The sequence below is a fragment of the Pygocentrus nattereri genome, chromosome 16 (genome assembly GCF_015220715.1).
Source record: "Pygocentrus nattereri isolate fPygNat1 chromosome 16, fPygNat1.pri, whole genome shotgun sequence".
NCBI classification, from domain to species: domain Eukaryota; kingdom Metazoa; phylum Chordata; class Actinopteri; order Characiformes; family Serrasalmidae; genus Pygocentrus; species Pygocentrus nattereri.
In genome coordinates, this window is record NC_051226.1 from 5,806,751 (window position 1) to 5,834,016 (window position 27,266).

General features: G+C 41.9%; 1 protein-coding gene across 2 annotated transcripts in view; it reads left to right on the forward strand.

Moving 5' to 3' along the window:
• LOC108435470 (zinc finger and BTB domain-containing protein 7C) overlaps positions 1 to 22,949 on the forward strand; it is a 45,605-nt gene extending 22,656 nt beyond the window's left edge. The window contains exons 1-3 of one of the 2 annotated variants that reach the window (XM_017711329.2): positions 9,110 to 9,377; positions 19,177 to 20,527; positions 21,783 to 22,949. In XM_017711329.2, the coding sequence (XP_017566818.2) occupies positions 19,191 to 20,527; positions 21,783 to 22,365 (1,920 nt within the window). In that variant the 5' untranslated portion in view covers positions 9,110 to 9,377; positions 19,177 to 19,190 and the 3' untranslated portion in view covers positions 22,366 to 22,949. Of the gene's footprint in view, positions 1 to 9,109; positions 9,378 to 19,176; positions 20,528 to 21,782 lie in introns of those variants that run through there. The other variant, XM_037546247.1, reaches the window with a different exon arrangement.
• The last annotated feature ends 4,317 nt before the right edge of the window (positions 22,950 to 27,266 follow it).

Below are 27,266 nucleotides of genomic sequence, written 5' to 3' on the forward strand. Positions count from 1 at the left end.
AAGTCCAGTTCAGTCAGATTTCAACAACATTTACTGTCAGTTGTCTCTTTTTAGAGCACATCATGTCTCTGACTCACTTTCTTCTCTGACTGCTGTTTCTCTTCTCGTCCCTCCCCTGTGTGTGCGTCACTCACTTGAGTCTAAGTGATCATCATAATAATAGTGATATTTACAGTGCATGTGATTGGTCTGTGAGTCTCCTGGCCACTAAAGCTACTGTAAAGGCTAGAAAAGTTACGCCGATTAAAACAGGACCACCTCGTCTAAATTAAATAACTCTCCATAGATTATCGGTTACAGGTCCAGGTCCGCATAGGACAGCGTCTGGGTCCGGACTGGGACCGTGGCCCGCCTATTAGTGACCTCTGCTCTAAACAAAACAATGATATGCGCTTACTCATTAGATTTCAGATCTGAATGAACTCACTCGCAAGCTTCCAGCAATAAGGGAAGACTTTAGAGTAGAACATTTTGTAACATGGACTGTGCTTCGATCTCCTTCCCCGAGCAGATGAACTTGATGACTGAATGAGAATTCAAAGAGAACTCAGTCAAAACTTGGTGAAGACATCAGTGAATTATCTACTATTGTCATTATATCTTCATCGGTATACTGTTGATGTTGCATCTGAGACCTAAATATCGATCCAGACTTTCTTTCTCAGTCTGTACATGTGACATTAATGCATACAGACGTACGATGTGGTCCGAAAAACTTCCAACCCGAGGCCTCCGAACTTTAAACGATTATTTCAGGCTTTAGAGGGCGACACACAGCAGAGCATGTTTTACCATATTTTAGCCTGTTTTTATTCTCCTCACTCAGTAACGGCACTTCTTTCATATTTTAACCAAAATGTCTCGCATAGTGGAGTTTTAAATTCTCCAGATAATTTAGCGAGCGAAGCCACAGTGCTCTGCCTCTCTGTTGTACAGCGAGTACATGTGAACGATGAGATTCTGTGTCTAATATAAGAAGCTTTCCCAAGTGCAGCGAGTCCACCAACTAATGAAGAGTTACCTGCTCAGGCCCAGGTTTCTATGACAACTAACCGAGCATTTCGGCCTGTTTCAGTGTGTGTGGAAGTGTTTCCCAGTGTGTGTTTGGCTGTGGGATTTCTTTGTGTTTACACAAAACTGAAAGCTGAGCTTCTTAAAATCTCACCATTGACAAAACAGCGTGGCCGCCCGGGCCGAGGCTGCGGCTGAGTGAACTCCTCCCCGGGGAAAACAGGCTGCCAGTTTTTTGGTTCTGCACGCACCTTTCACCAGACGAGCAGACATCTGAAGCTGCTGCCAGACACTGAAAGCAAAAAACAAAACAAAACAGGGCCAAACAATATATCACTTGTTAATTGTAATCACAGCTGATATCTCAAAAACTACAACCCTGCAAACGAACGGAAACGACTCATTTGTTACTCGCTCTACTGCTAAAAGTCGGAAATCACAGGTAGCCAAAAAGTAGGCCAAAATCTCTGAGCTGTTTTGGAGTTTTTACTGGTTTCTGATTGACTTTCACACTGTATAATTGTGAAATTATATGTATAAATAATATATATAAACCGGGACATCCCAAGCATAAAGCTACTTTCAAGACAAAGCTGTGTTTAAAACTGTGAAAACTAGTGGACTGTGCACATACAGTCACACACACACACACACACACACACACACACACACACACACACACATATATATATATACCATGGACCTCCATGGACCCTCACAGAGTAGGTACTATTTGGGTGGTGGATCATACTCAGCAATGCAGTAACGCTGACATGGTGGTGGTGTGTTAGTGTGCGTTGCGCTGGTCTGAGTGGATCAGACCCTGTGCAGTACTGTGCAGGTAAACTTTAAGGCCTATTTTAAAAATCATTTTTGTAGATAACTGAAAATGTGGGTCTGGGCCAAAGTGATTCAGAATGACGCAGGTCAGTTTTCTTACCATGTCATATAATGTATACCTTTCCAAAAAAATTATATACATACACGCACACACACACACACGCACACACACACACACACACACACACACACATATTTGACCAACCTCTGCACACAATTATCAATTACTTCTGATAAATCTAAAATAAACGTTGACTTTGCAGTTCATTTTTTATCTTGAATCACACCCATTTCCAGTGTGGCAGTTTGAACTGAGGGACCTCCAAAGCAAAGGGAAGTGCAGTTCATGCCTACCGTGAAAACGGGGTACGATAAGGTGAAGGTGGCCAACTAGTCCTTTAAATCTCAAGGTTACATTAACACTAAAGGTTCTTCTGCTGTCTGTTAGAGTGTCCATTTACCCTGGTCACAGTGAGGCAGGCAGCAGAAAGCAGGTCAGCTGAACGCGGTTCTGAATCAGTCATAAATTGCATAACTAGGTGGATTCCTGATGTCATTTAGGAAATCCTGTCCATGTACCAGAAGCCCTTTAAAGCATGCAGTGATGATTTAAAGACACAGCGCTACTTTAGACCGGGAAAAACCTCACAGAACGTCCACCTACAATGACAAACCACGCCGGACGTGTGGGGGAGGGGTGTCTAAAGGAACTTTAGTTGTTTCATTATATTAAGAAAGTGGATGGAAAGACTTTTTCAAAGTCGGCGTGGATGGGAAATCATAACTCACTCTCCTTCCGCACTGTGATGTATTTGTGAGTGAAATACGGCCTCAGGGAGGGTCTGGAGCTCGCTGAGTGTTTTCTCTCCGTGACAGGTGGAGGAGGGGGTGACGTTTGCTGTTACTGGTTAATAATATTTTTCCCTGCCCACTGATGCAAGGTGACATCATCAAAAATCAGGAGACGGTTTGGAGGCGGGGCAAAAGTCAGTACGTTTTAACAGCTGATTAAAGGAGATTTAAAATGATAATTAAAGGCCTTTTAAATGATATGATGCGTGATGGATCATGCTTAATATGACCAAAAACAAAAAAAATTATTGCAGGTTGTTTTTCGAGGAATAGTGGTTCAAACTGTCTTTTTAGTCTGGACAATTTCACTTCAGCGCACCGCAGACATTTGCTAAGCTGCCAATTTGTTCATCAGACATAAAGTTATCTTTATCCCCTTAACATTCCAGGTATATTCCATATAATGACTTATTACTCAGCAACTACAGGGACTTCAATGCAAACTATTGGAGCTATTCTTAGGTTATAGAATTGTGTAATAGTGTAATAAACTTGCCTTGTTAAGAGATTCATTATGTACCCTGTAGATTTTAGGTTTAGTTTGAAATGTAACGTGTATATGTCCGATCTTTGAGTGATGTCACAGAAGAACCGCTTCTGGTTCCCTAAAGGACAAATCTGATTGAAAATAAAATTAGTGAAGGTGGAGAACCCTTTAAAGGCCTATAGAACCTTTACATATACCACTTTAGAGACTTTTAGAGAGCCATTTTTGTAAATGAGGTCTGAGTTTTAAACAAAGGTTCCCCTAAACTGGTGTAGAACCTTTGCGTTATGTGAAGGTTCTTCACATTCACACATATCTTCTGCAAATCAGGAAACCAAAAAGTGGCATCGCTTAAAGAAACTTTGTGGAACTTTCGATTTGAAGAGTCAGCAGTCTAATAAGGGCGCCAGCCAGAGTTCTCTGGAGCGATGCCATAGAAAAACCACTTCTGGTTCCTTAAAGACGCTTTGGGAGAATGGTTCTTTTGAGAACCGTTTATGTAAAAGAGATGTGTGGGCATGTGGAACCTTTTAAAGTCATCCATAATGTAAATAAACAAGTAATAACTCTTAAATTGGTACAGAACCTTTGGATTATGTGACGGTTCCTCATACTCACACATCTATTTTCAAACATGGTTATTGAGGGAACCAAAAGTGGTTCTTCTTATGACATCACTTAAAGAACCCTTTATTTTTAGGAGTGTACAGTATGGGTGGTGAAAGTGATTCTTTAGTATCGGCTAATACCGAGTACTGATACCAATACCAACTCTATCTAACCTAACTCACATATGAGTCCTCATATTTATACAATTACATTTTGAAAATGTTTTTATTTTGGTAAAATCTTTGTTCTGCATCACAAATAAAACACAGCTTGGCTAGATGGCGTTCACTTATCATATTTCACATATTTTTATTTACTGTGTCTATTTAGTATTTACTATATACTAGTATAACTAGTAAGAAGAACCAAGTTTAATCATTTACATAAATGTAAAATTTCTTTATTGTGCAAAACAGTTAAAACAGAGCTGAACAGTGAACAGATAAACCTGAGAAACACATCCTGATCCTCCTGGATCAAAAACAGAGCTGAATGTAGTTTCACATCCAAGTTTCTCGAGTCTTTTGTCTCATACGAGCGTCTTGTCCACTCGTGCTCCTTCTTTAAATATTACCATCGTTTATGCTGTCAGTATCAGCGGCTTTCAGTGTTTATTCTGGCTTGGTTGAAGCGAGGGTCTGCGAGACCCTGAGAAATACAGCTGACCAATGGAGGTCCCCCACAGACAGGGCTAGTGGATGCACAGACCCAGCTAGTGGGCTGCTGTGTTAAAGGCTAAATCGAGGCTAAAGACCATCATCATACCTGGCAGTCTGGCAGTTCCTTCGGCTCTCTCAGTACCATTAACTCAGACTGTGTGACCACACAGCGGCAGACGAGCGATTACTGAAAGGAGCAGCTCGGCTGTTCAGGTAAGCAGCTCCGTTAGTGTGTTTTCTCACCAAATGCTGCCGTTGCAGTTCCTGCTATGAGCACTTTTCCCGCCGTTTGTCGTCCCGCACCGCTGACGTGTTGTTTAGTTCTGTCTACTGGCGCTCATGAACATTTGTTGCTTCATGGTATTGGTCATATATATCGGTCATATATATCAGTGTCCTCATCGCCGATGCTGATACTGTGTTTAAGTGGCAGTACTGGCACCAGTACCTATACAGTATCAGTGCAGCACTAGTTCTTACAAGCATCTTCAGATTATGCAGGGGCTCTTCACACTCACAACCTCCTTCACGGAAGCAAAAGTGGTTCTTTTATGGCGCCTAAATAAACGTTTTTGGCACCTTTACTTCTAAAGAGTGTAACGGTAGGCATAGAACAAGCACAGTAGCTAGACCTCCGTCACTTCTTTCATAGTGGATGTAATGAGTGGGAAGAGCAGTTTCTGGACTGTTATACTGAACGGCCTCTAATCAGAGGTTTAGAAAAGCCGATTTTAAAATACGCCATGCATTTTTCAAATAATCACGAAGCTAAGTGCTCACCCGACTGAGGAAAACAACCAAACATCCCTTAAAAATACATCTGCACAGCAGAGGAAGGTTTCAGAAGAGCAGCGCACACAGGAAGTTGAGTTTTCTGTCTGTTGGAGGTGTGAAAAGCGTCCTGGCGTCACTCTGGGCCTGACTTAACTTTAACATCAGCGCAGCGGCCTGTAGAGCAGCAGAGACCGAGAATAACCACAGGATCCAGCGGTGTGGTCAGAGCCTGTCCCACATGTGAAGGAATACGTGTGTTTCTGACATGCTCACGCGTGCAGAGATCAATCACTATCGCTCATTCAGCTGACAGTCCACGCCGGCTTTACTCTTCGTTCTTCCTGTCTTTTGTTTTTATTCGTTTTTAGCACAGTGTTTTTTCCGTTTTGGGCCACTTTTTTTTCTCTCTTTGTTGTGGAAAAATGATTACTCACATGTTCTGTGGCGCTGGGCTCAAAAGAATCAGAGTAATTATTTTCCTCCGGCTTCAGGCTATTTAAAGCTCTGCTGAATGATGGACAGACAGTTCGTCTGCTTTGACTAGTCCTTTCTTTACGGAGCTTCTGCTTGGCCACACGTTCGAGGTGCTGTACTAAATTCCTTACTATCTTGCAAAAAAAATGAACTTATTCTGATTACTGACTCTTAAAAATACTGAGTGACGTTTCCCAAAAGCATCTTAGCGCAAAGATGACTCTTGAATGGTAGAACAAGCATCACACCGAACACTCTCTCTACCCATATGGTCTTAACACTGAGATGCTTTGGGGAAACTGGACCCTGGGCATCCAGTATAAACTGGCTTGGTTCGCTTGTCTTCCTCAAGGACATGCACTTCATTCTTCATTGAATACCATACACAAATGGGAATTCCACTCATTTTTCAAAATTTCTGCCATAATTCAGTGGTGGAGATGTAGACAGAGTCATTCAGAGTGGCCTGATGTGAAACGGTTCATTGTGGAGAAACTTAGAGATGTCTTTACAGTGGTGGTGATAGGAACCAGGGGTCATCATGGCTACAGCACAAATGTAGCTATTTTATTTGCCCAGTTTTTATATACAATCATGCCGAACTGCCTTGCAACATTATGAATGCACCTCTCTGCCATGAATGGATCTCATGAAACAGACTCAGGCAAGGTATTCATAACCATTTCGTGTAATAACTTTGTGTGAGGGAGCTTTTTGAGGTGGATGTCTGGTTCCTATCACCACCACTGTAGCAGTTCTGACTCTACATTTAATTATGAAGAAATTTTGAAATAATGGTGGAATTCCCCTTCAACACATAGTCAGGCATTAATAAAGTTCTCATAACTTTACACAGTAAAAAAAAAAATTAGTTTTATTATCACTTTATAGTCTATGTTTAACCCTCATGCTGTGTTTGGTATTGTGGACCTCAGTCCACATGATGAAGTTTCAAAAGTCCTCTGCAGAGAACTTTAAACATCTTTCTATTTTTATTTGTTTTGTTTTTTTTATGTTTTCACGTATTTTAAAGTGCCGGCTGCCCTTTTTACCATGTTGGAATTACACGAGGAATGGAAATAATCCAAATTACTCAGAAAAAAAATCTCTACTTCCACTAACTTCCATTCAGAAAATGTTTTTTCCTTCTTCTGTAAAGATTTTGAAGCTCTGAACTGCTCCTACTAAATTCTTCATTACTCAGTCTAATGGCAGTGTTTATGGTCACTGTTGGGTTTTTACCTTTCTCAGATGTGCACGGCTACTATTTTTGGCGAAAGGATTAAGGATGGACTCATTTTCTGTCTACTGGCTTCTAATTACATCAAAAGAACTACTTTGAAGAGAAGAATTCATTTTTAGAAGAATACTGTATGACACTCATATCACTGGGGTCTCGAATAATGATGAAGTAAAGATAATCTCAACCGAATACGAGGGTTAATGGGAGTCTGAGTGACGTCTTCAGACTGCTAACCTTCTAGCACACGTGTGTCAGACTCCAGTCCTTGCGGGTAAAAACTCATTAGCTCTTTAGATAATTAGCGAGGCCTTCTGTTCGTCATGAACCGCTCCCACAATATCAAGGGCAAAATAATGGGTTAAAAAAACAAGCAAATAAAAATAAATAAATAAATAAATAAATAGAGTTCAGAGGATTTGAAGGCAAAGACATCCCAGAAAATCCCAGATGTCAGGAAGTTCAGGCCAGCAGTGGCAACGTGAAGACGCAGGGGTGGTCTTACACAGACAAGAAAATAGTTTAACTACTTCTACGATCACTGAGTGTGTTTTAGCCCAAAAAAAGCAATAAACAATGTTAGAATTAATATGAATAGCATAAACCTTACAACATAGAGTTTTTATTAAAGAAAATGATTTGCTTTCCTGACTTCTCACTGCACTCCAGCCACAAACCCACCTGGTTTTAAAGGCACCTCCACTGATTTTTCCAAATTTGTGATGATTAAGTGGTTAAGATTTCAAAGACGTTCAGAGTGGTTTGGCACGAAATGATCCGTTTCTAGAGAAAAAGTCAGAGTCAGAATCGTCCACGGTGGTGGTGATAAGAACCAGACGTCAGAAGAGTTAAACGCCTCTAAAAGCTCCCACACAGACAGTTATGGTGACACTTTATTTTAGTCCTTTTTAAATGAAACAAACACTCCACGGACTCTCAGTAGCATGTCCAAGACATATGAGGGTTAGGATTAGGGTTTGGGTTGAGGTTAAGGTCAGGGTTAGGATTAGGGCCTGGGTTAGGGTTAGGGTTAGATGTAGGGTGGTGAGGTTAGGTTTTGCCTAATGGAGAAAACATATTAATGATGCATCTACTTTAATGTAAGTAACGTATCAACAGAACATCTACAAGACGTTTACTTCAGTGTATTCAGATGCTGCACTACTGACACTTCCCTGATATGTTGTTGAAGACAATCTGCTAAGAGTTTATTCATCATCTACAAAAGACCACTCCACATGCCGTAAAATGGATATGAATACACCGCCTGATGTCTGGGGCACTGTTTTATGGTAGTGTCGGAAAAGAAAAAGCCTAACAAGCATCTTTAAAGTCTCTGGAGATAGCCTCAAAAGGCAAAACAGTTTGTATTTCAGATTTTACCATCATCAATATTTCATATAAAACCTCAGAAGGCTTGTGTAGGTTCCCTGGTGGTGTTGGATAGTAAATAAAATGGCTCTGGACATGATGACCCCTGGTTGCCATCACCACCACTGCATGGAAATAAAGTCTCTACTACAAGCTATTTCACAACAAACCACTCTGAACGACTCTGTTTACATCTCAAAGACTTAAATACACAGACATTCGGAAAATTTCCGCTTCACTTTAACGAAGAACTCATTATATGAATTAGGCACTGGATGGTAACCGTAAATGCTGTCCAGCTTTACATCAGACTTCTGCACAGCACTGCATGTGTAAGACGCTACTTCATCCTTCACTCCTTCTTCTGCCCTCTGTTGTGCTGCCCTCCTCCTGTTCCTTTCTGAAAGGCCCAGCGTTCTGTAGATGCATAAATAGGGTTGGCACGACTGGGCTTTTTTTCGTCCCCCCCCACTCACCCCTCCCTCGATCCCTGCAAATCTGCTGTAAGAAAACCTAAAAATTCATTTAGACTGACCCCAAATCAGAGGGTGTCTGCGCTGCGGCCTTTATTACACACCGTGCCTAACTTGTGTTGTGGAGGAGGATGGGGTATTATTATCTCTGCGCTACCCACCCAGCTATAAAAACTAGTGGTGCAGCATCTCTACATCATGCTGCCCCTGCACTACTCCTCTCTCTATCCCTCCCTCCCTCCCTCCCTCTCTCTCTCTCTCTCTCTCTCTCTCTCTGCTGCTGTACAGTTGGTCCACCTCTTCTCTCTCACTCCCCTCTTTCCTGCCGGCTCACCCACTTGCTCTTGCTCTCTCCGTGCGTGAGTGAGTGAGAGCGAGCGCTGTTGTCTCTCTGCCACTGGCGGATGGTGTGCTTGGGGGGGGGGCAGTTTTGTGAATGGAGGGAAGATGACCGCGTGAGTGAGAATGGACAAGGAGTGCGGCGTGAGCGAGAGCGGGAGATGAGACAGACAGAGAGAGGGAAGGAGAAAGAGAGAGAGTCTTCGTAGTCTCGGGATCAGTGGCGTACGCTCCGCGCGAGGCTGGGGGTGAGTATGTTATGCGCTTTTAAAGTGGATTTCAGGCACTTTGGAGAGGCTGCATGCTTGTCTGTGTGTCACGCAGACGCCAGTGTGAAAGTTGTCTGCGTTTTCGTGTTGGTTTGACACACACAGCCTACATATGACACATCACCGTGTGCGTATGTGCGCTCAGGTGTAGGCACGGGGACGGGAGCGCGCCGCTGGACACGCTCATTTGGTGACTCACGTAATTATTTGGGTTGTAACCCACTGTAGACGCAGCGTACAGGGAGAAGCTTCAGGCCGCCGGGTCAACGGGGAAAGCATGTGACCTGTCCCATTAGATACTGTTCACCCAGTCCGGAGAGGAGCCGCTGTGACAGCGTGTCTAGCTCATGATTACCGTGTAAGCAGGTGCTCTCCCCGGTTTCCTGCTTTGGGTGGCGACATTAGAGGTGCAGGTTTTCATAAACTGACCGTTCAGGCTGAGGAGTTGACCCCATTGCATAATTAGGAAAAGTCAAGTTTGGTTTCTGTGGAAAACAGCAGTTAAAAACAGAAAACCACAAAAAAGAAACTCAATTTATACACACACTGATTTTATGCAATACATACACACACACACAAATACACACACACACATACATATATACGTTGCCTTTTACACTGTGTGCACATTTTATGATGACCGGACCAACAAAAATGGCCCAAAGTTACTTGGAAAAAATTCTCGGTCATTAAAATTAAAGTATGTCTTTTGCTTCTCCTGTAAAGTTATAATTTTGGAGATACGAGGTTTTGTTCTGACAGCATTTTATATATATATATATATATATATATATATATATATATATATATATATACATATACATACACACACACGTATATATATATATATATACACATATACATATATGACTTCTTGGTCATGTTAAAGAATTTTTAAAGAATTCTTTAAAAATGTTTGTTATATACACAGAAATGCAGAAATGTTAAATGCATCCCAGCTGAAGAACAGAGCTGATGAAAACGTCATAACGACTGAAAAAGCTATAAAACACAGTTACAATAAAATTAAAACCCTATTTTAAAACGGGTGATCAGATGACTTCTCCATAAAATACTATAAATAGATGACTATTTTTTAAATTCCTTTAATAACCTCTTGATGTTACCAAAAATATTGAAAACCCCTTACAGTGCGTGCTGGCGTCCACCTTATAGTATTCCAGTCTACTTGTCTGTTTAAGTTATTACTGACTAAAATAATTATTGGTATATGTTATATATATATATATATATATATATATATATATATATATATATATATATATATATATATATATATATATATATATATATATTTTTTTTTTCTCCATCAAAAAACTTTAAATCTCTTATTTTATTTGAAAATGCACCCATTCAAGTTGTATAAACATTTCTTGATGAAAAAATGAGTCACATTAAGTTACACTGTAATAAAAGTTGAAGACATTTGTTATCATCACATATAGCTTTATTTCATCCATACAACATACAAATGTTCTCCCTTTGCTGTTTCTCTGGTCAGTAGTCCCTGCGTACATTCTGAAATATCATCACCCAGTACAGCCGTAGATTTCTGATATTTTAATGTACAGATATTTTCAACACAGTTCTAGCGATCAGGGATTATTGGGTTGACTCGCGAGCGCACGGCCTCAGACAAATGGGTCTGATAAGAAAGGCTGAGTGAACTGTGCTGAGTGAACACTACGGTGACTTAGACAGATAACAACAGGTGTAAATTACTGTTTGTGGGAGGGTGACGCCTTTGATGATGGCCTGCGTGCAGTCCTGCTTCGTGTACTTACAGAAGAGGAGGATTAGGGCAGACGTTACCCAGCCTCAGCGTGTTTTAGTAGCTGCTGGTCCTAATGAGAGCTTGGTGTGCAGGCATTTTCACGTGTCTTAGGAGATTAGAGGAGTTATTGATGGTCTGTTGGCCAACACGACGCCATGAAGACAAAAATATGAAACTTGTCTACTGAGCAAAGGTATTTTTAAAGCAGAGCAAAGCATACATATACATACGTATATACACACACACACACACACACACACACACACACACACACACACACACACACACACAAACACACAGACGTTATTTATTTCTCACTCTTAGAAGTTGTTAGAAGTCTTAGAAGTCTGAATCTAAGTCTTAGAAGTTGGTTTCACACTTTCTTCTTCTCGCAATCCATGTAATCACACATTCAGTGGTGCTGAGGTCTGGACTCTGGGGCGCTCAGTCCATCGTTCAGCTTTTGTTTGACGTGTCCGTCTCCTTTTCTCAGTGAGGTTCTTCTTGATCAGCTACACGTCCTTTCAGACCCACAGCGCTGAGTGGTCTTCTGTGGAACACAGTGGAAGGATGGACAGAAACACCTGTGGATGTTTTCAGATCTGAATCAGCTTGATTTTCTCCTCTCTCTCAGAGACCAAAGCTTTAAGTGCTGCCTATCTGATGGGGGCCGTTTTGCTGTCTACCAGGTCTTCCAGGTGGTTGTTAGGAGTCACGTTTTCTCTGTAGCTTTTAAAACTGCTTACCTTCAGTTCTGTAAACGTTCTCCTTTGATGTTCCCCTCGTCTTGGACTGTCTTATACCTAATCTGTCTTTTCAGAAATGTCCCCAGAAAAATGAGTAATTTGTATTTAACGGTCATTTTGACAGCTAAATTGGTGAAGGAAGGCCTCTGACTTTTGCACCGCACAGTAGATATACTGTAAGCCAGCGAAGACTCATAAACAGATTTCTTATTTTATGAGTCAGAAGAGCCGCGCTGATCTTTATCTTATGAAATGCTCTACTTCGTGTTGTGCTACATGAATAAAACAAGCCGATAATGCTTAAAGTGTGTCAAACGGGCAGAAGACCTTTCAATGAACTCGCAGTTTGTGCAGTAAGCCAAGCTGGAGAGGCCGAAGCTAAAACCCTACAGTTTATTATGCCGTCATTACGCCTGGCTGAGTGAATCGGACTATGTTACTCCACCAGGGAAGCCAAATAAACATCAATGAAGAGCAACTGCAAAGCACAGAGTGCATACAAAACAAAGCAATACTAAAAACCACAATAAAACGTTCAACATTACCCTGCACAATCACTATATGCACTATATAAATGGTTCTATGCCACAGAAGAACCACTTTTGATTCAGTCGGCATAATCTAAAGGTTCTAGGATGAACCCTAAAAGTGGTTTAAAATAAATAAATAACCTTTTAAAAGTTTAAAGGTTCTTTGCACTACATAATCTTTTTAATCATGGTTCTTTAGTGAACCAAAAGTGGTTCTCCTATGGCATCATTCTCAAAGAAGCTTTCAATAAGTGGTTCTTTAGAAAGCATTTATTGGTAAAAATGAGAGGTGCAAGTGTGAAGAACCTTTTTAAAGTTTAAAGAAGCTGTGTATGATCTAAAGGTTCTAGTACTGCCCCTAAAAGTGGTTTAGATGGTGTCGAAAATTCTTTATGCTATTTAACCTCTTTTCAATCAGGGTTCTTTAGTGAACCAAAAGTGGTTCCCCTATGGCATCACTCTTTACCGAAAGTGTTCTTTGAGCAATGCCATAGAAGAACCGCTTTCGGTTCCTTAAAGAAGCTTTCAAGAAGTGGTTCTTTAGAAAGCATTTATTGGGAAAAATGAGAGGTGCAAGTGTGAAGAACCTTTTTAAAGTTTAAAGAAGCTGTATATGATTTAGAGGTTCTAGGACCACCCCTAAAAGTGGTTTAGATGGTGTAGAGAACCCTATAAAAGTTTAAAAATTCTTTATGCTATTTAGCCTCTTTTCAAACAAGGTTCTTTAGTGAACCAAAAATGGTTCATCTATGGCATCACTCTTTACCAAAAGTGTTCTTTGAGCAATGCCAAAGAAGAACCACTTTCGGTTTCTTAAAGAACCATATCTGAAAAAGAAATGCGTGAGTGTGAAGAACATTTCTATACTGTGTCGGCTGCCTTTTAGTGTGGAGCAGAAATCTTGACGTAGTTTAGATTAAAGTAGAGCAACAGAATAGTTGAACCACTTTTAGCTCTCTAAAGAACCTTTCAACAAGTGGTTCTTTAGAAAGCATTTTTTTTTGTAAAGATGAGAGGTGAGGTGCAAGTGTGAAGACCCTTTTTAAAGTTTAAAGGAGTTCTGCATAATCTAAAGGTTCTAGGAGAAAGCCTAAAAGAGGGTTTGATAGTATAAAGAACATTTTAAGTTTAAAGATTCTCGACACTATTTAAATCACTTTTCAAATCAGGGTTCTTTAGTGAACCAGAAATGGTTCATCTATGGCATCACTCTTTACCGAAAGTGTTCTTTGAGCAATTCCATGGTTCCTTAAAGAACCAAATCTTAAAAAGAAATGTGTGAGAGTGAAGAACATTTACATACCCTGTGTGTTGCAAGTTAGGTTGGAGCAAAAATCTGGAAGTGGTTCTTCGATGACTTCATGATACTATTTCAGCACGTTGAATTATTCCACAAAAGGTGAGCGATGGCACAGAAGAACTACTTTTGGGGAAACCCAAATGGTCCACATTTTTCCCTTTGTGAGGAGTTGGGTTGTAGCAAAAATGTGAACCTGAAAACTGCTCTACAGGCCCTGAAAACAGCTCTCAAGACCCTGAAAACAGCTCTAAAGAACCTGATAAAAGCTCTACAGGCCCTGAAAACAGCTCTCAAGACCCTGAAAACAGCTCTAAAGAACCTGATAAAAGCTCTACAGGCCCTGATAAAAGCTCTCAAGACCCTGAAAACAGCTCTACAGGCCCTGATAAATGCTCTCAAGACCCTGAAAACAGCTCTACAGGCCCTGATAAAAGCTCTAAAGACCCTGAAAACAGCTCTACAGGCCCTTGTTCGAAAAAGAGATGCGAGTTTAAAGATACCGCACAGATCCTATTTAAGTGAATCTTGACATCTCATTTACAAAAAGGATTCTCTAAAGAATTTAAACATTAGAAGGTTCTTTCAGAAACCAGACCAGTTCTTCTGCAGCAACACACGAAGAACCTATTCCGGCTGTATTTTTTTTTTTTTTAACAGTGTCCTGGGAACACTGACAATATTTAGAATGCATTTCCTCAAATGCTGCAGAAACAGGCCAGTTAAGATTCATCTGCTGTTACCGAACGGCAGCAGAGTCGCTCATTACCCGTGTTACACCTGTCATTACCACAGTGCTTGTCTCCTCTGTCTGAGAGACACATCAACAAAGTGGAGAATCCAAATCCAGAACCATCTGTTCAATTATTGCAGAGCCATTGCTAAGACGCCGGTGAGCACCTAGTGGCTGTAAACAGTCTAAATAAGTGTCTATGCTAACGGCTAGCAGACTGAACCTACAGGTCGCCCTCCAGCTCAGCCTTTGGAAAGGCCCTCAAATGATCTCCCTTAGGACCCACTAACCCAGCGCTGGATTGAGCCAATTTACCACCAGCTTTTCCTCACATTCAGGTGCAGCCCAATACACGTCTGTTCATTCTCTCTCTCTCTCTCTCTCTCTCTCTCTCTCTCTCTCTCTCTCTCTCTCTCTCTCTCTCTCTCTCTCTCCTGTCGGTCCGTAACTCTCTCTCTCTCTCTCTCTCTCGTGTCTGTCTGTAACGCTGTCTGTCTTCCTCCCTCCTGTGTCTGTCAACACCCTTGTGTCTCCGGCACCTTGAGATATGATGAAATATGTCTGAGATATGTGGACTGTTTTAACTTTTGCTTTTGGTAGTTTTGGTCTTAACTTTACTCAAAGCTGATAAGCGACACTCGTCCATTACGTTCACCTGTTATATGCTTTAAAAAAAAAAATTCCAGCAGTAGAAGCAAAAACAAGCACTCGCTCTTGAAGTATTTGCCTCTCTGGGAGCGTTTGAGGTTCTTTGTCCTCAATAAACTTAACAGAGAAGAGTATATGTTATTTCCAGAGATCAAAGGCAGCACCTGCCGGAGACGTTACTTGTGTTTTTACTCAATTAAGTGACATTTAGGTTTTGAGGTAACCTCAGTGTTCGTGTTTCAGCTTTCAGAAGTCATCAGAGATTATTACTCATAATTTCTGGATCGTAGAGAACCCGGTTATAGAACAAAAACAGACCGTGGCTGAAGTAGCTCAGTATTATGTGTTCAAACTAATCAAAATCTGATGAACATTCAATGGACACATCAAAGCCTGGGTGGATTCATAACTGGAGGTGCACACTTAAAAATCATGGTTCTTCAAGGGTTCTTGGTTTTGTAGGACCAAAAAGTTTCTTCTATTGCTACAGGCTTGACATTGTAACAAAAGAAGGGCCCTTTTTGGTGCTATATAGAACCCCTTTCAAAAAGGTGCTATATAGAACCATCTACAGCACATTCTCTGTCTGAGAGTCTGAAGAAACATTTCACAGTGGAAAGAACTACATACCAATGCAAAGAAGTCTTTAGGTGTTCATGGTTCTTAATAGAACCATTTTCTGTACGACAAAACCCCTGAAGAACCATCAATGTTAAGAGCGTAGTAGGCAGTACACCACAATACGTACGGTAGTGATGGATTTTCTCAGTGGCAATGGCCTTTTTCCTGCCACTCTCAACTAGCCTAATCAAATTATACACCTTAAAAATGAAGGTGCCCACTGTGGTTCTTCATGTGATGCCACAGAAAAAACACTTTGGGGTTCTTGAAAATTGTTCAAAGTGATGGTGATTTGGAGAATTATTGCTTAAACCAAAGAATTAAACCAAATGTGGTTCTCCAAGAACCTCTCTTCTTTAAAGATCACCACGGTTGGAACAAAACCTTGTATCTCCAAGATTAGAACTTTACAGGAGAAGGAAAAAAAACATACTTTACTCTTAATATAAGTCTATGGAACAAGGCTTTTCGTGCAAGTGATTTTGGGCCGTTTCTTTTGGTCCATCCATCCCTCATGAAACTCAAACACAATCTGAAAATACCTGTTGTCCTTTACATCATGTCAAAAACTGGAAAACAGAGATACAAAGGTTCTGCTCCGACAACAGCCATATTTTGATGAAGAGCTGTGTTGAAAACGTAAGTCAGAGCAGATATTCGTGTTCGTAAAAGTGTGAAAGCTGTTTTTATTGCGGCATAATGAAAGCTGTAGCTGTGCTGTCAATTTCACCTTTACCTTTGTCTTTGTGGAGAGGTGTGAATTGCTTTAACAGCAGGGGGCTTGTTATTGCTCCCCTTTCACCCACCATTGCTCACTTGCAGCTCAATATTTCACATACAGAGTCCTAATTAACCACACGAACCTGACAGGCCCGTCATCAGACCCAAAAGGAAGAAAGCTGCTCATTGTAATCTAGCACTGTTGTGTGTGTGTTGCCATTGACAAGCCATTAAAGCGAATTCAGCGTGTAGAACTGGAGCTTTCTAAGCGGTTACATGTTTCCTATCACTTTCCTCAAAAGATGCGCGAGGCGTCCTGTGCTGTTGAATGTGCCGTGTTTACTATTGGTTGTTCAGAATGGTAGTTTGTGACACAAACTAAATCAAAATCTCAACAGCATTGAGAAATCACAATATTCGTGGAAAATTACATTAGCAGATAAAATTATAGATATTGTCAATCTTAAATAAATCAATCAATCTGATGAGAGTGACAGGGGAAATAATTTTTATTATATTAATATGTGAGTCATGGAATGGAATGGCCACTCGGGGCCAGCAGAAAGAGGCTTCGCCTCTGGTTCAAGCCAGAAAGGACTTTACTGGCAGGCCTTCTTGGTGATCTCGGGTCTTAAGGGTTAAAGCAGTTAGTCAGCAGAGCTTCGGGGTGTGTTTGAGTCCGTGGTGGTAGCCCTGTAGGACGTTACAGTGGGAAAGAAGTGCCCTCCTTCCCTCTTTGTGCATGTGTCACATCCTGCCCTTATCCTACACACACACACACACACACACACACACACACACACACACACACACACACACACACATAGACACTCTATAATTAAGGGAGTGTATCTGTGAGGACAGGGGAGGGGAGGAGAGTTAGGCAGCAACAGAGGTTGCACGTGTTCCCAGAGTGGGTGGGATTTACTGTTGTTTTTAGCTCTAAATGCCTGTTTGACTTGGCTGGATTTTCCAGGGAGGGGCACAGTGTCTTTTTTTTTTTTTCGCGTAACCTGTCAGGGAACTTCTGGGGACATCGGATCCCTCGTTCGCTCTCCTTCTCTTATTTTTCCTCTCTTCTTCACTAATTTTTTTTTCCTCTATTCTGTTGCGTTTCACCAGACTGAGCCCACCTCAGAACATATCCAGACTTTCTGTAGGGAGCAAAAGTGCTGCCCTCCCACATCTAGCAGTCTTTCTTAGTTTACAAATATGCCTGCAATTCTAGACTGAGCTGCAGCCAATTCAAGCAAACGGCCAACCCACCCTCCCTTCAAGCACAGAAATGCTTTAAAGAGGAATAACCACAGTATTTATTATATTACATACAGACACACTGAGAAGCCTAAATGGCAGTCCGCTTTTGAAAGAGCTGTTCAGAAATACGCCGTCCTTCATCCCCATCCAGACATACACATCACCCTATTGAACGATTCTTCCTTTTCTCTAAATGACATCTCAGTCCCCCACCCAAGCCCGCTCGTCGTGTTCGGTATACAGTTCTCCTCATTTAAAGAGATGTTTTTTTTTCTTTCTTTACTGGACTATATGTCTAACTGGTAATTATAGCAACCGTCTCCTAGCAACAGTGCAAGGGATATTCAACAGTTGATTGGTAAGTGCTCAGATTTGATCGAGACCGAAGAGATGCAGCGAGAAAGAAAGACTTAAACCAGCGTTCATTTACTTTGCCGTTGGAGCGGCGTTCCGAGCAGATAAAGCCAGTCAACAAGCCTGGTTTTGGGCTGGGCGTCTGAAAGCATCCATCCAAATGCCTGCAGTGACCGCCGCAGCAGACACACTGAGATTATGCTCTATTCATAGCTGTGAATGAAGGACAGTGCTGCCAAACAGCTCCTTATAAAGTCAGCGTACACATTTTCAGGGACTACCCAGGTACAATCCGGCTTTCATTCATCCACGCCTGCCGTTCTGAAAGAAAGAATTCGCTCACGATGCTCAAGTCTTTGCAGAAAGTATGACAACTGCTTTGAGATTATGATCAGACTGTGCTAAGGAAGCATAAAGCCTTCTTTAAACCTATAAACACTTCATAAACACATGCATAAGCAATGCTCCAATACTTATAGTACATGACTTTGTATGATTTAAGGGATCTTAAGCTAAAGTGACTTAACACAGTTGTGAAGCATCATACCCAAATAACTGAACTTGTCCTCATGTAGGCAGCTGTCAAATAAAATGTGTTACTAAATATTTTGTACACAAAGTAATATGTGCATTCAAAGGTGAGTAAAAAGAACAGAGAGAAAAATAATTGAAAATAAAAAATTTACTGGAGAACATACTAAAGATGATTAATCTCGAGGTACTGATTAAAGAAACATGTTATAAGGAAAAAATATAAAATGGGTTAGGGGGAGGTGCAATCACTCTTGCCCTCCAAACTTATTTCCTTGAGATTAGAAACTAGAACCTGACCCCCTTTGCCTTCCTGTGTTTTGTTTTCTGAACGTCACCTAGACTACTGCCTGTGCCTAATCCACAAAAAAGTACATAAAACATTGGCGAGTCACACTTTATCAGCCTTCAGATGTTGTTTGCGAAAAGCTGACTGCAGAGAGAACGAGAAGTCTGGCATCTGGGCAAATAACAGGCACTTCAAATGTCACAAAGAGTGGTAACACCTATTCCTTCTTTCTGTCTTTCTCCTCCCTTCCTCTGCAGATTCCTACAAAATTATGGCACACGGTGAGGAAGACCTTATTGGGATTCCCTTCCCAAACCACAGCAGTGATGTCCTGTGTAGTCTGAACGAGCAGCGGCGCGATGGTTTGCTCTGCGACGTTGTCCTGGTGGTGAAGGACCAGGAGTACCGGACCCACCGCTCTGTGCTGGCTGCATGCAGCCAGTATTTCAAAAAGCTTTTCACTGTGGCTACTGGCGACGGTGACCCAAGCCAGCATGGCGTGTACGAGCTGGATTTCGTAGCGCCCGAATCATTGACAGCAATTTTGGAGTTTGCATACACATCGACGCTGACAGTGACGGCATCTAATGTGAAAGAGATCCTGGGTGCGGCGCGGCTTCTGGAAATCCCCTGCATCATCAATGTGTGCTTGGAGATCATGGACACAGGAGGAGGGGGAGGAGGCACTGGGGGTGGAGAAGGAGAGGGGGATGAGGAGGAGTATGAAGAGGAGGATGAAGACGAAGAGGAGGATGAAGAGGAGGAGGACGAAATGGTGGAAGAGGCGGAAGACGAGTCAAAAGATGATGAGGATGACATCAGTGAGCGATCCGTACAAGCAGGTGGTCCAAACAACCAGAAAAGACAAACCGTGGGGGGAGAGAGAGGTGCAGAAAGCCCACCCTGCAGTTCTCAGCAGAAGGTCCACTCAGACAGAGCGCGCCCTGACTCCCAGAGATGCCATTCGGACACTCCAGACACCCTGCAGGGTGACAAACCCAGAGAGCAAGAGGGACTAGAAGGCAGAGCACTGAAAGACTTTTCCATTGAGTCCCTTCTCCAAGAAGGGCTGTACCCAAAGATGCCAGGGCTGGAGCGAGGGACAGGTTTCTCCTCGTTGCTTCCTGGATTCTATCCCCCAATGTGGGCCACAGATTTCCCAGGCTTCCCCCAGCTCCTGGATCCCCATCGCCCACCTCACCTTTACCCCTCTGCCCCTCTGGAGAGTGGACCCCTGGACCTTGCCATAAAAAAAGAGGTCATCAAGGAGGAGCTGAAAGATGATCTTCCCAACACTCTACTCCACAAAGACTTCCTCAAAGACTTCATGAGCCCAGGGGTTGGAATGGGCCCTGAGCCTCCACTCAGCCAGATCAAAGACGAGGCAGACCTGCGCAACTACCTGAGCTTTCTCTCAGCATCCCACCTGGGGACTTTGTTTCCCCCATGGCAGCTGGAGGAAGAGCGGAAGCTGAAGCCCAAAGCGTCACAGCAGTGTCCCATCTGCAACAAAGTGATCCAGGGTGCGGGAAAACTACCTCGGCACATGCGGACACACACTGGGGAGAAGCCCTACATGTGCACCATCTGCGAGGTCCGTTTTACAAGGTAAGACGCCTCCTGACCATGGTAGAGTTGCCAGATAGTACTCAAGTGGACAGACTTCAGGGCAGGTGAGCCAAAGGTCCACTCCATAGGGCAGCTAAAAGCAAGTCTCAGGTGATCACGCTCTGAAAATGCACTCGGCAGGAAGGTGAGATCTATGTTGCTCAGGTGTGAAAGTCAAAGTTCTGGTCATACCCACTGACTGAAAAACTGAATTAGCCTTAAACTGCAAGGGCCCATATGCAGCCTCACTCTCATAATGACATAACTGACATACTGGTTTTGCAGCAGCTACTGAATAATTAATAGTAGCAACTAAATTATAAAGCCTATAAAGGAATAAATTACACTGAATGGAACAATATCATTTGGCAGCTGATACTGGTCAAATGTTGGCAGCAGTGGAAAATACACAAAGTAGTACAGCAAAGAATAGCTTAATTATTCATACCTCTGAGGAAAATCTGGGCATTGTCGTGGGCAAATTGCCTTTATTGCTCATTCTACAGAGGAACAGAATTGTTGTAAAATGTCAGCATTGCTTCTTCAACTCGCGTCTTTCAAAAGGGTTTTTTTTTTTTGGGACTTCTGTTAAACATGCTTTATAGTCCTACATCAAAGTTTTCAAAAGCCTTTTGAAGGTCATGTAGTCATAAAGCACAATGACAATGAATGGCACAAATAACAGGAAGGTTGAGGAGTCGGCTAGACCAACTGTGTCAGTCTCACAGGGAGAAGGTGCGAGAGCAGAAGAGCCTGTCAGATAGTGCACCCCACGCATGCAAATGCAACTGTGAAACAACTGTGGTCAACCTCCTTTAGAGCTTCACAGTGGTTTCCATACTGTAATCACATGTAACAAAATACCACCTTTATTTCACTTCTCGAGGGGCATCCACTGTACAGCAGGAGGACAGACGGCTCGGTGAAAAAGACTGAAAACGAAAAGCTGATCAGAGAAAGGACAGGAATGAAATGATTCAAGCTGCTGAATCACTCATCAGGAATACCACATAAAATAAGTGATATGTGCCCTCTCATCCTTTCCTGCCTGCTTTTAACCATAAGAAGCCACCAATGTGCGCGTGTGGGTAGATGCTTTCAGCACCATTTGTCTTGAGGTTTAACAGGGATTTTTTCAGGCACGAAAGTCACGTAAAGCTGCCCTATCTTTCATAACTGTCGAAGGATAACCCCAAACCCTCTTGTTTACTCACTGTCTGCCTGTCTCTTTCCCTTTCTCTCTCTGTCTCTCAAGGCAGGACAAGCTAAAGATCCACATGCGCAAGCACACGGGCGAGCGGCCCTACATCTGCCTGCACTGCAACTCCAAATTCGTGCACAATTATGACCTGAAGAACCACCTGCGCATTCACACAGGCGTGCGGCCGTACCAGTGCGAGCACTGCTACAAGAGCTTCACCCGCTCCGACCACCTGCACAGACACATCAAGCGGCAGAGCTGCCGCGTCTCGCGCCCGCGACGGGGACGCAAGCCCTCCGCCTGGCGCTCGTCCAGCTTCCTCTATCCTCCGGAGCCCCACACGCTTCAGGGGGAAAGGACCCTGCGGCTGCCCGCCCATGGGCCGCCTGTGCCGGGTCATCTGGCGGAGGTGCGCCCCCCGGTCGGGAGGGGGCTGGAGGATTTGGACGCAAGCAGCAGGGAGAGCCTGACAGACAGGAAGCTCATCTCAGAGGAGGTGGAGAGGAAGAGGGGGGTGTTTGCCTTCGCCCTGGCCAGGGAGGACATTCTACCACACCCTCCCTTCTACCCTGCCACCCCTGACCCCTGGACCATGAGACTGGAACGAGCTCCGCCCATCCCCGAGGCCGCAAACTGAACCCCCCCAAACTTTACTTTTTTTTTTTGTTGAGCACAAACTCTTAACACCTAGCTTTAATTTCATTTCTTTCAGCTTCACCTGGAATGAGAAGAAGATTCTCACCAACGTCACAGACTCTGCAAATCATATTTGAATTTTTAGATGTTCCTCTTTTTTTTTTTTTTTTTTTGAAATTGTCAGCTTCCTAATGTGATGACAGGGATTTGAAATAATCGAAAAGCGTTAATATCTTGGATGTGTATTTGTATTTATGATTCTTATGGTCGTTTCTGCTTCTGCGTTTGCTAACAAGGGTAAATTGAAGTGGCACCTGCCCACAGACTGTTAAGTGCAATCCATTTTTTGTTTTTTTCCATTCCAAAGTTTCACAGGTAAGTCAGGTATCTAAGGGACAAAACACTTTCCACAACCTCCTTCAGAAATAAGCTAAAGACAGTGATGTTTGCGTCATATTGTGCATTCAGACAAGCTATTTTAACCTATTCCAGCTTACTGTATGTGTACGTCTATGCAAAAAAAGAGAAAAATGTTTAGAGAAAAAAAAAAGTGATTTTTTTTTTTTTTGCAAAAATACCCAGAGGAAAAAAATGATTAAAATGTAAGACATTTTCAAGACCGAACACATTTCAGACTTAAATACAAGTAAATGAGCACATTTTAATCCAAAATGGGAAATAAAAATCTGAAAAATAGAATTGATTTACGTTTACCCTTGGTTAGTACCCGATGCTTTGTCTGCACTATTGTACATATTTTATATGATGTTTTACATAATCTTATGGTGAAGTTGCTTTAATTGTTGTAAAGTATTTTGACTTTTTGAACATTGCAAAACATCCAAAGATGTGCTGTTTGAGAACAAACTTGAAAGTCTTTTTGAAATCACATTTTTAAATACTTTTAAAATCTCCTAAATTGCTTGACTAAAGGCTTTTAGTCTTTTATCTTTTCTTTTCCAGCTATAATTTGCCGGTTGAAAGTGTCTTGCAGGTGCTTGTCTTGTACAGAAATTAAAACAGGGATGGTGTCCACCCTTTTGATATTATGGTTCCTCTTTTTATCTGGATGAATCTTGTACGTCATTGTTGTTTGACCTGAAATGGAGAAAATATTTTCATGCTATTTATGCATATTTAAATAGGCCTTGGCTATATTTTGCTAAGATGTTTTATAAAGACACTAAAATGATTGTGTCCATGTTTGTATATAGAAGAGACTGGCCTTTTGTAATGAGAGAACGTGTGTCTGTGTACTGTTTAGGTTATGAATAAGTTCACTTAAGCCCTTTTGAACTGGAAACAATCTCAGAAATAAAACCCCCCACTCTTTCATTTTCTCTCTCGCTGTAATACTTCCTCCGTGAAAGTACAGCCAAGTACAGCTAACTTTCATAACTGTCATGAAGAACCACATGAACTTTTTAAATCAGGCCTTTCACAGTCATTAAATTTTTATTTACTGCATGCAACCAGGGTCATTACTGAGCATTCAGGGATCCTAAGAGACAACCTGCTTAATCTTTAGCATGCAAGAATTAATACTTAAACAAGATTAAAGCATTTTTGATAAACAGTACCAAATCAGTTTTATAAAATACTGTGAGTCATAGATTATAACATCAAACAGCCCTGAACATTAAATTATTACACTAAAATTAAAGACTAAAGTGGCCAAATTAGCTGTCAATAGCTGGTAGCTCCCAACTCAGCTCAAATAAACAAACATCACTCACCGCCGCCCTCTAAAGGTGATATTAACAAACATCAGATAAACAAACATCACTCACCGCCGCCCTCTAAAGGCGTTATTAACAAACATCAGATAAACAAACATCACTCGCCGCCGCCCTCTAAAGGCGTTATTAACAAACATCAGATAAACAAACATCACTCACCGCCGCCCTCTAAAGGTGATATTAACAAACATCAGATAAACAAACATCACTCACCGCCGCCCTCTAAAGGCGTTATTAACAAACATCAGATAAACAAACATCACTCGCCGCCGCCCTCTAAAGGCGTTTTTAACAAACATCAGATAAACAAACATCACTCACCGCCGCCCTCTAAAGGCGTTTTTAACAAACATCAGATAAACAAACATCACTCACCGCCGCCCTCTAAAATCGTTATTAACAAACATCAGATAAACAAACATCACTCACCGCCGCCCTCTAAAGGCGTTATTAACAAACATCAGATAAACAAACATCACTCGCCGCCGCCCTCTAAAGGCGTTATTAATAAACATCAGATAAACCAACATCACTCGCCGCCGCCCTCTAAAGGCGATATTAACAAACATCAGATAAACAAACATCACTCACCGCCGCCCTCTAAAGGCGTTATTAACAAACATCAGATAAACAAACATCACTCACCGCCGCCCTCTAAAGGCGTTATTAACAAACATCAGATACACTCGCCGCCGCCCTCTAAAGCCGTTATTAACAAACATCAGATAAACAAACATCACTCACCGCCGCCCTCTAAAGGCGTTATTAACAAACATCAGATAAACAAACATCACTCGCCGCCGCCCTCTAAAGGCGTTATTAACAAACATCAGATAAACAAACATCACTCACCGCCGCCCTCTAAAGGCGTTATTAACAAACATCAGATAAACAAACATCACTCACCGCCGCCCTCTAAAGGCGTTATTAACAAACATCAGATAAACAAACATCACTCACCGCCGCCCTCTAAAGGCGTTATTAACAAACATCAGATAAACAAACATCACTCACCGCCGCCCTCTAAAGCCGTTATTAACAAACATCAGATAAACAAACATCACTCACCGCCGCCCTCTAAAGGCGTTATTAACACACATCAGATAAACAAACATCACTCACCGCCGCCCTCTAAAGGCGTTATTAACAAACAAACATCACTCACCGCCGCCCTCTAAAGGCGTTATTAACAAACATCAGATAAACAAACATCACTCACCGCCGCCCTCTAAAGCCGTTATTAACAAACATCAGATAAACAAACATCACTCACCGCCGCCCTCTAAAGGCGTTATTAACTAACATCAGATAAACAAACATCACTCACCGCCGCCCTCTAAAGGCGTTATTAACAAACATCAGATAAACAAACATCACTCACCGCCGCCCTCTAAAGGTGATATTAACAAACATCAGATAAACAAACATCACTCACCGCCGCCCTCTAAAATCGTTATTAATAAACATCAGATAAACAAACATCACTCACCGCCGCCCTCTAAAGGTGTTATTAACAAACATCAGATAAACAAACATCACTCACCGCCGCCCTCTAAAGGCGTTATTAACAAACATCAGATAAACAAACATCACTCACCGCCGCCCTCTAAAGGCGTTATTAACAGACATCAGATAAACAAACATCACTCACCGCCGCCCTCTAAAGGCGTTATTAATAAACATCAGATAAACAAACATCACTCGCCGCCGCCCTCTAAAGGTGTTATTAACAAACATCAGATAAACAAACATCACTCACCGCCGCCCTCTAAAGGCGTTATTAATAAACATCAGATAAACAAACATCACTCGCCGCCGCCCTCTAAAGGCGTTATTAACAAACATCAGATAAACAAACATCACTCACCGCCGCCCTCTAAAGGCGTTATTAACACACATCAAATAAACAAACATCACTCACCGCCGCCCTCTAAAGGCGTTATTAACACACATCAGATAAACAAACATCACTCACCGCCGCCCTCTAAAGGCGTTATTAACACACATCAGATAAACAAACATCACTCACCGCCGCCCTCTAAAGGCGTTATTAACAAACATCAGATAAACAAACATCACTCACCGCCGCCCTCTAAAGCCGTTATTAACAAACATCAGATAAACAAACATCACTCGCCGCCGCCCTCTAAAGGCGTTATTAACAAACATCAGATAAACAAACATCACTCACCGCCGCCCTCTAAAGGCGTTATTAACAAACATCAGATAAACAAACATCACTCGCCGCCGCCCTCTAAAGGCGTTATTAACAAACATCAGATAAACAAACATCACTCACCGCCGCCCTCTAAAGGCGTTATTAACAGACATCAGATAAACAAACATCACTCAGTGCTTTACTTACATGCTTTTGCTGCAACCCAACAAATGAAATGCACACAATATGAAAGCTAACAGTTGTGAAGAATAATAGGAGAGCTTACGTCATTGTGACAGGCTTATTTCAGACCAGGCTTTCAAGTATTACTTTGCTGTTATTATTAAAGTTTGATAAAATACAAGACAATGAGAACAATGATGAGCAAATGAACAGTTTAACAATGCATTGCTCAGTGTGACGCTCCACAGAGCCATAAATGGCCATTCTCCTTAGGGTTTCTCTGCCCTTTGGTGACTGTTGATAAAAATATACTTGCACTATTTGTTTATGGGCGAAACAACAATAACGATTTCTTGTGAAGTGAAAACAGTCACATAAAAACAGACACTTTACTGGTCCTGTCATGAGACGGGTCTCCACCAGAGTTGCTTATAATAAACGTGCATTTTGTTTGTGCATTAAACCTCATCCCTGGTAAACTGAACCAAGTTGCTGAATGAATTCCTTCGAGATGTGGAACAATAAATAAAACCTTTTGCAAAACTTAAGAGTGTCGTTGTTTTTGTCTTTGACTTTTGATGGGAATTGATTCAAAACTGAGCAGTGAGTGTGGTTTTGTCTTCAAAACACTACATGACACTGGAATCAACACAAATAACAAATGCAGTAAAACAATGATTTTATTTTACATAATATATTATATTAATATGATACTTAGAAGAATATAAGTCAAAATAACACAGCTACTGGTCCCTGCACTCCAGCTATCACATGGACTTGTTCACTTCCATCAGCAGCTTCATTTCATTTGATTTAATTTAA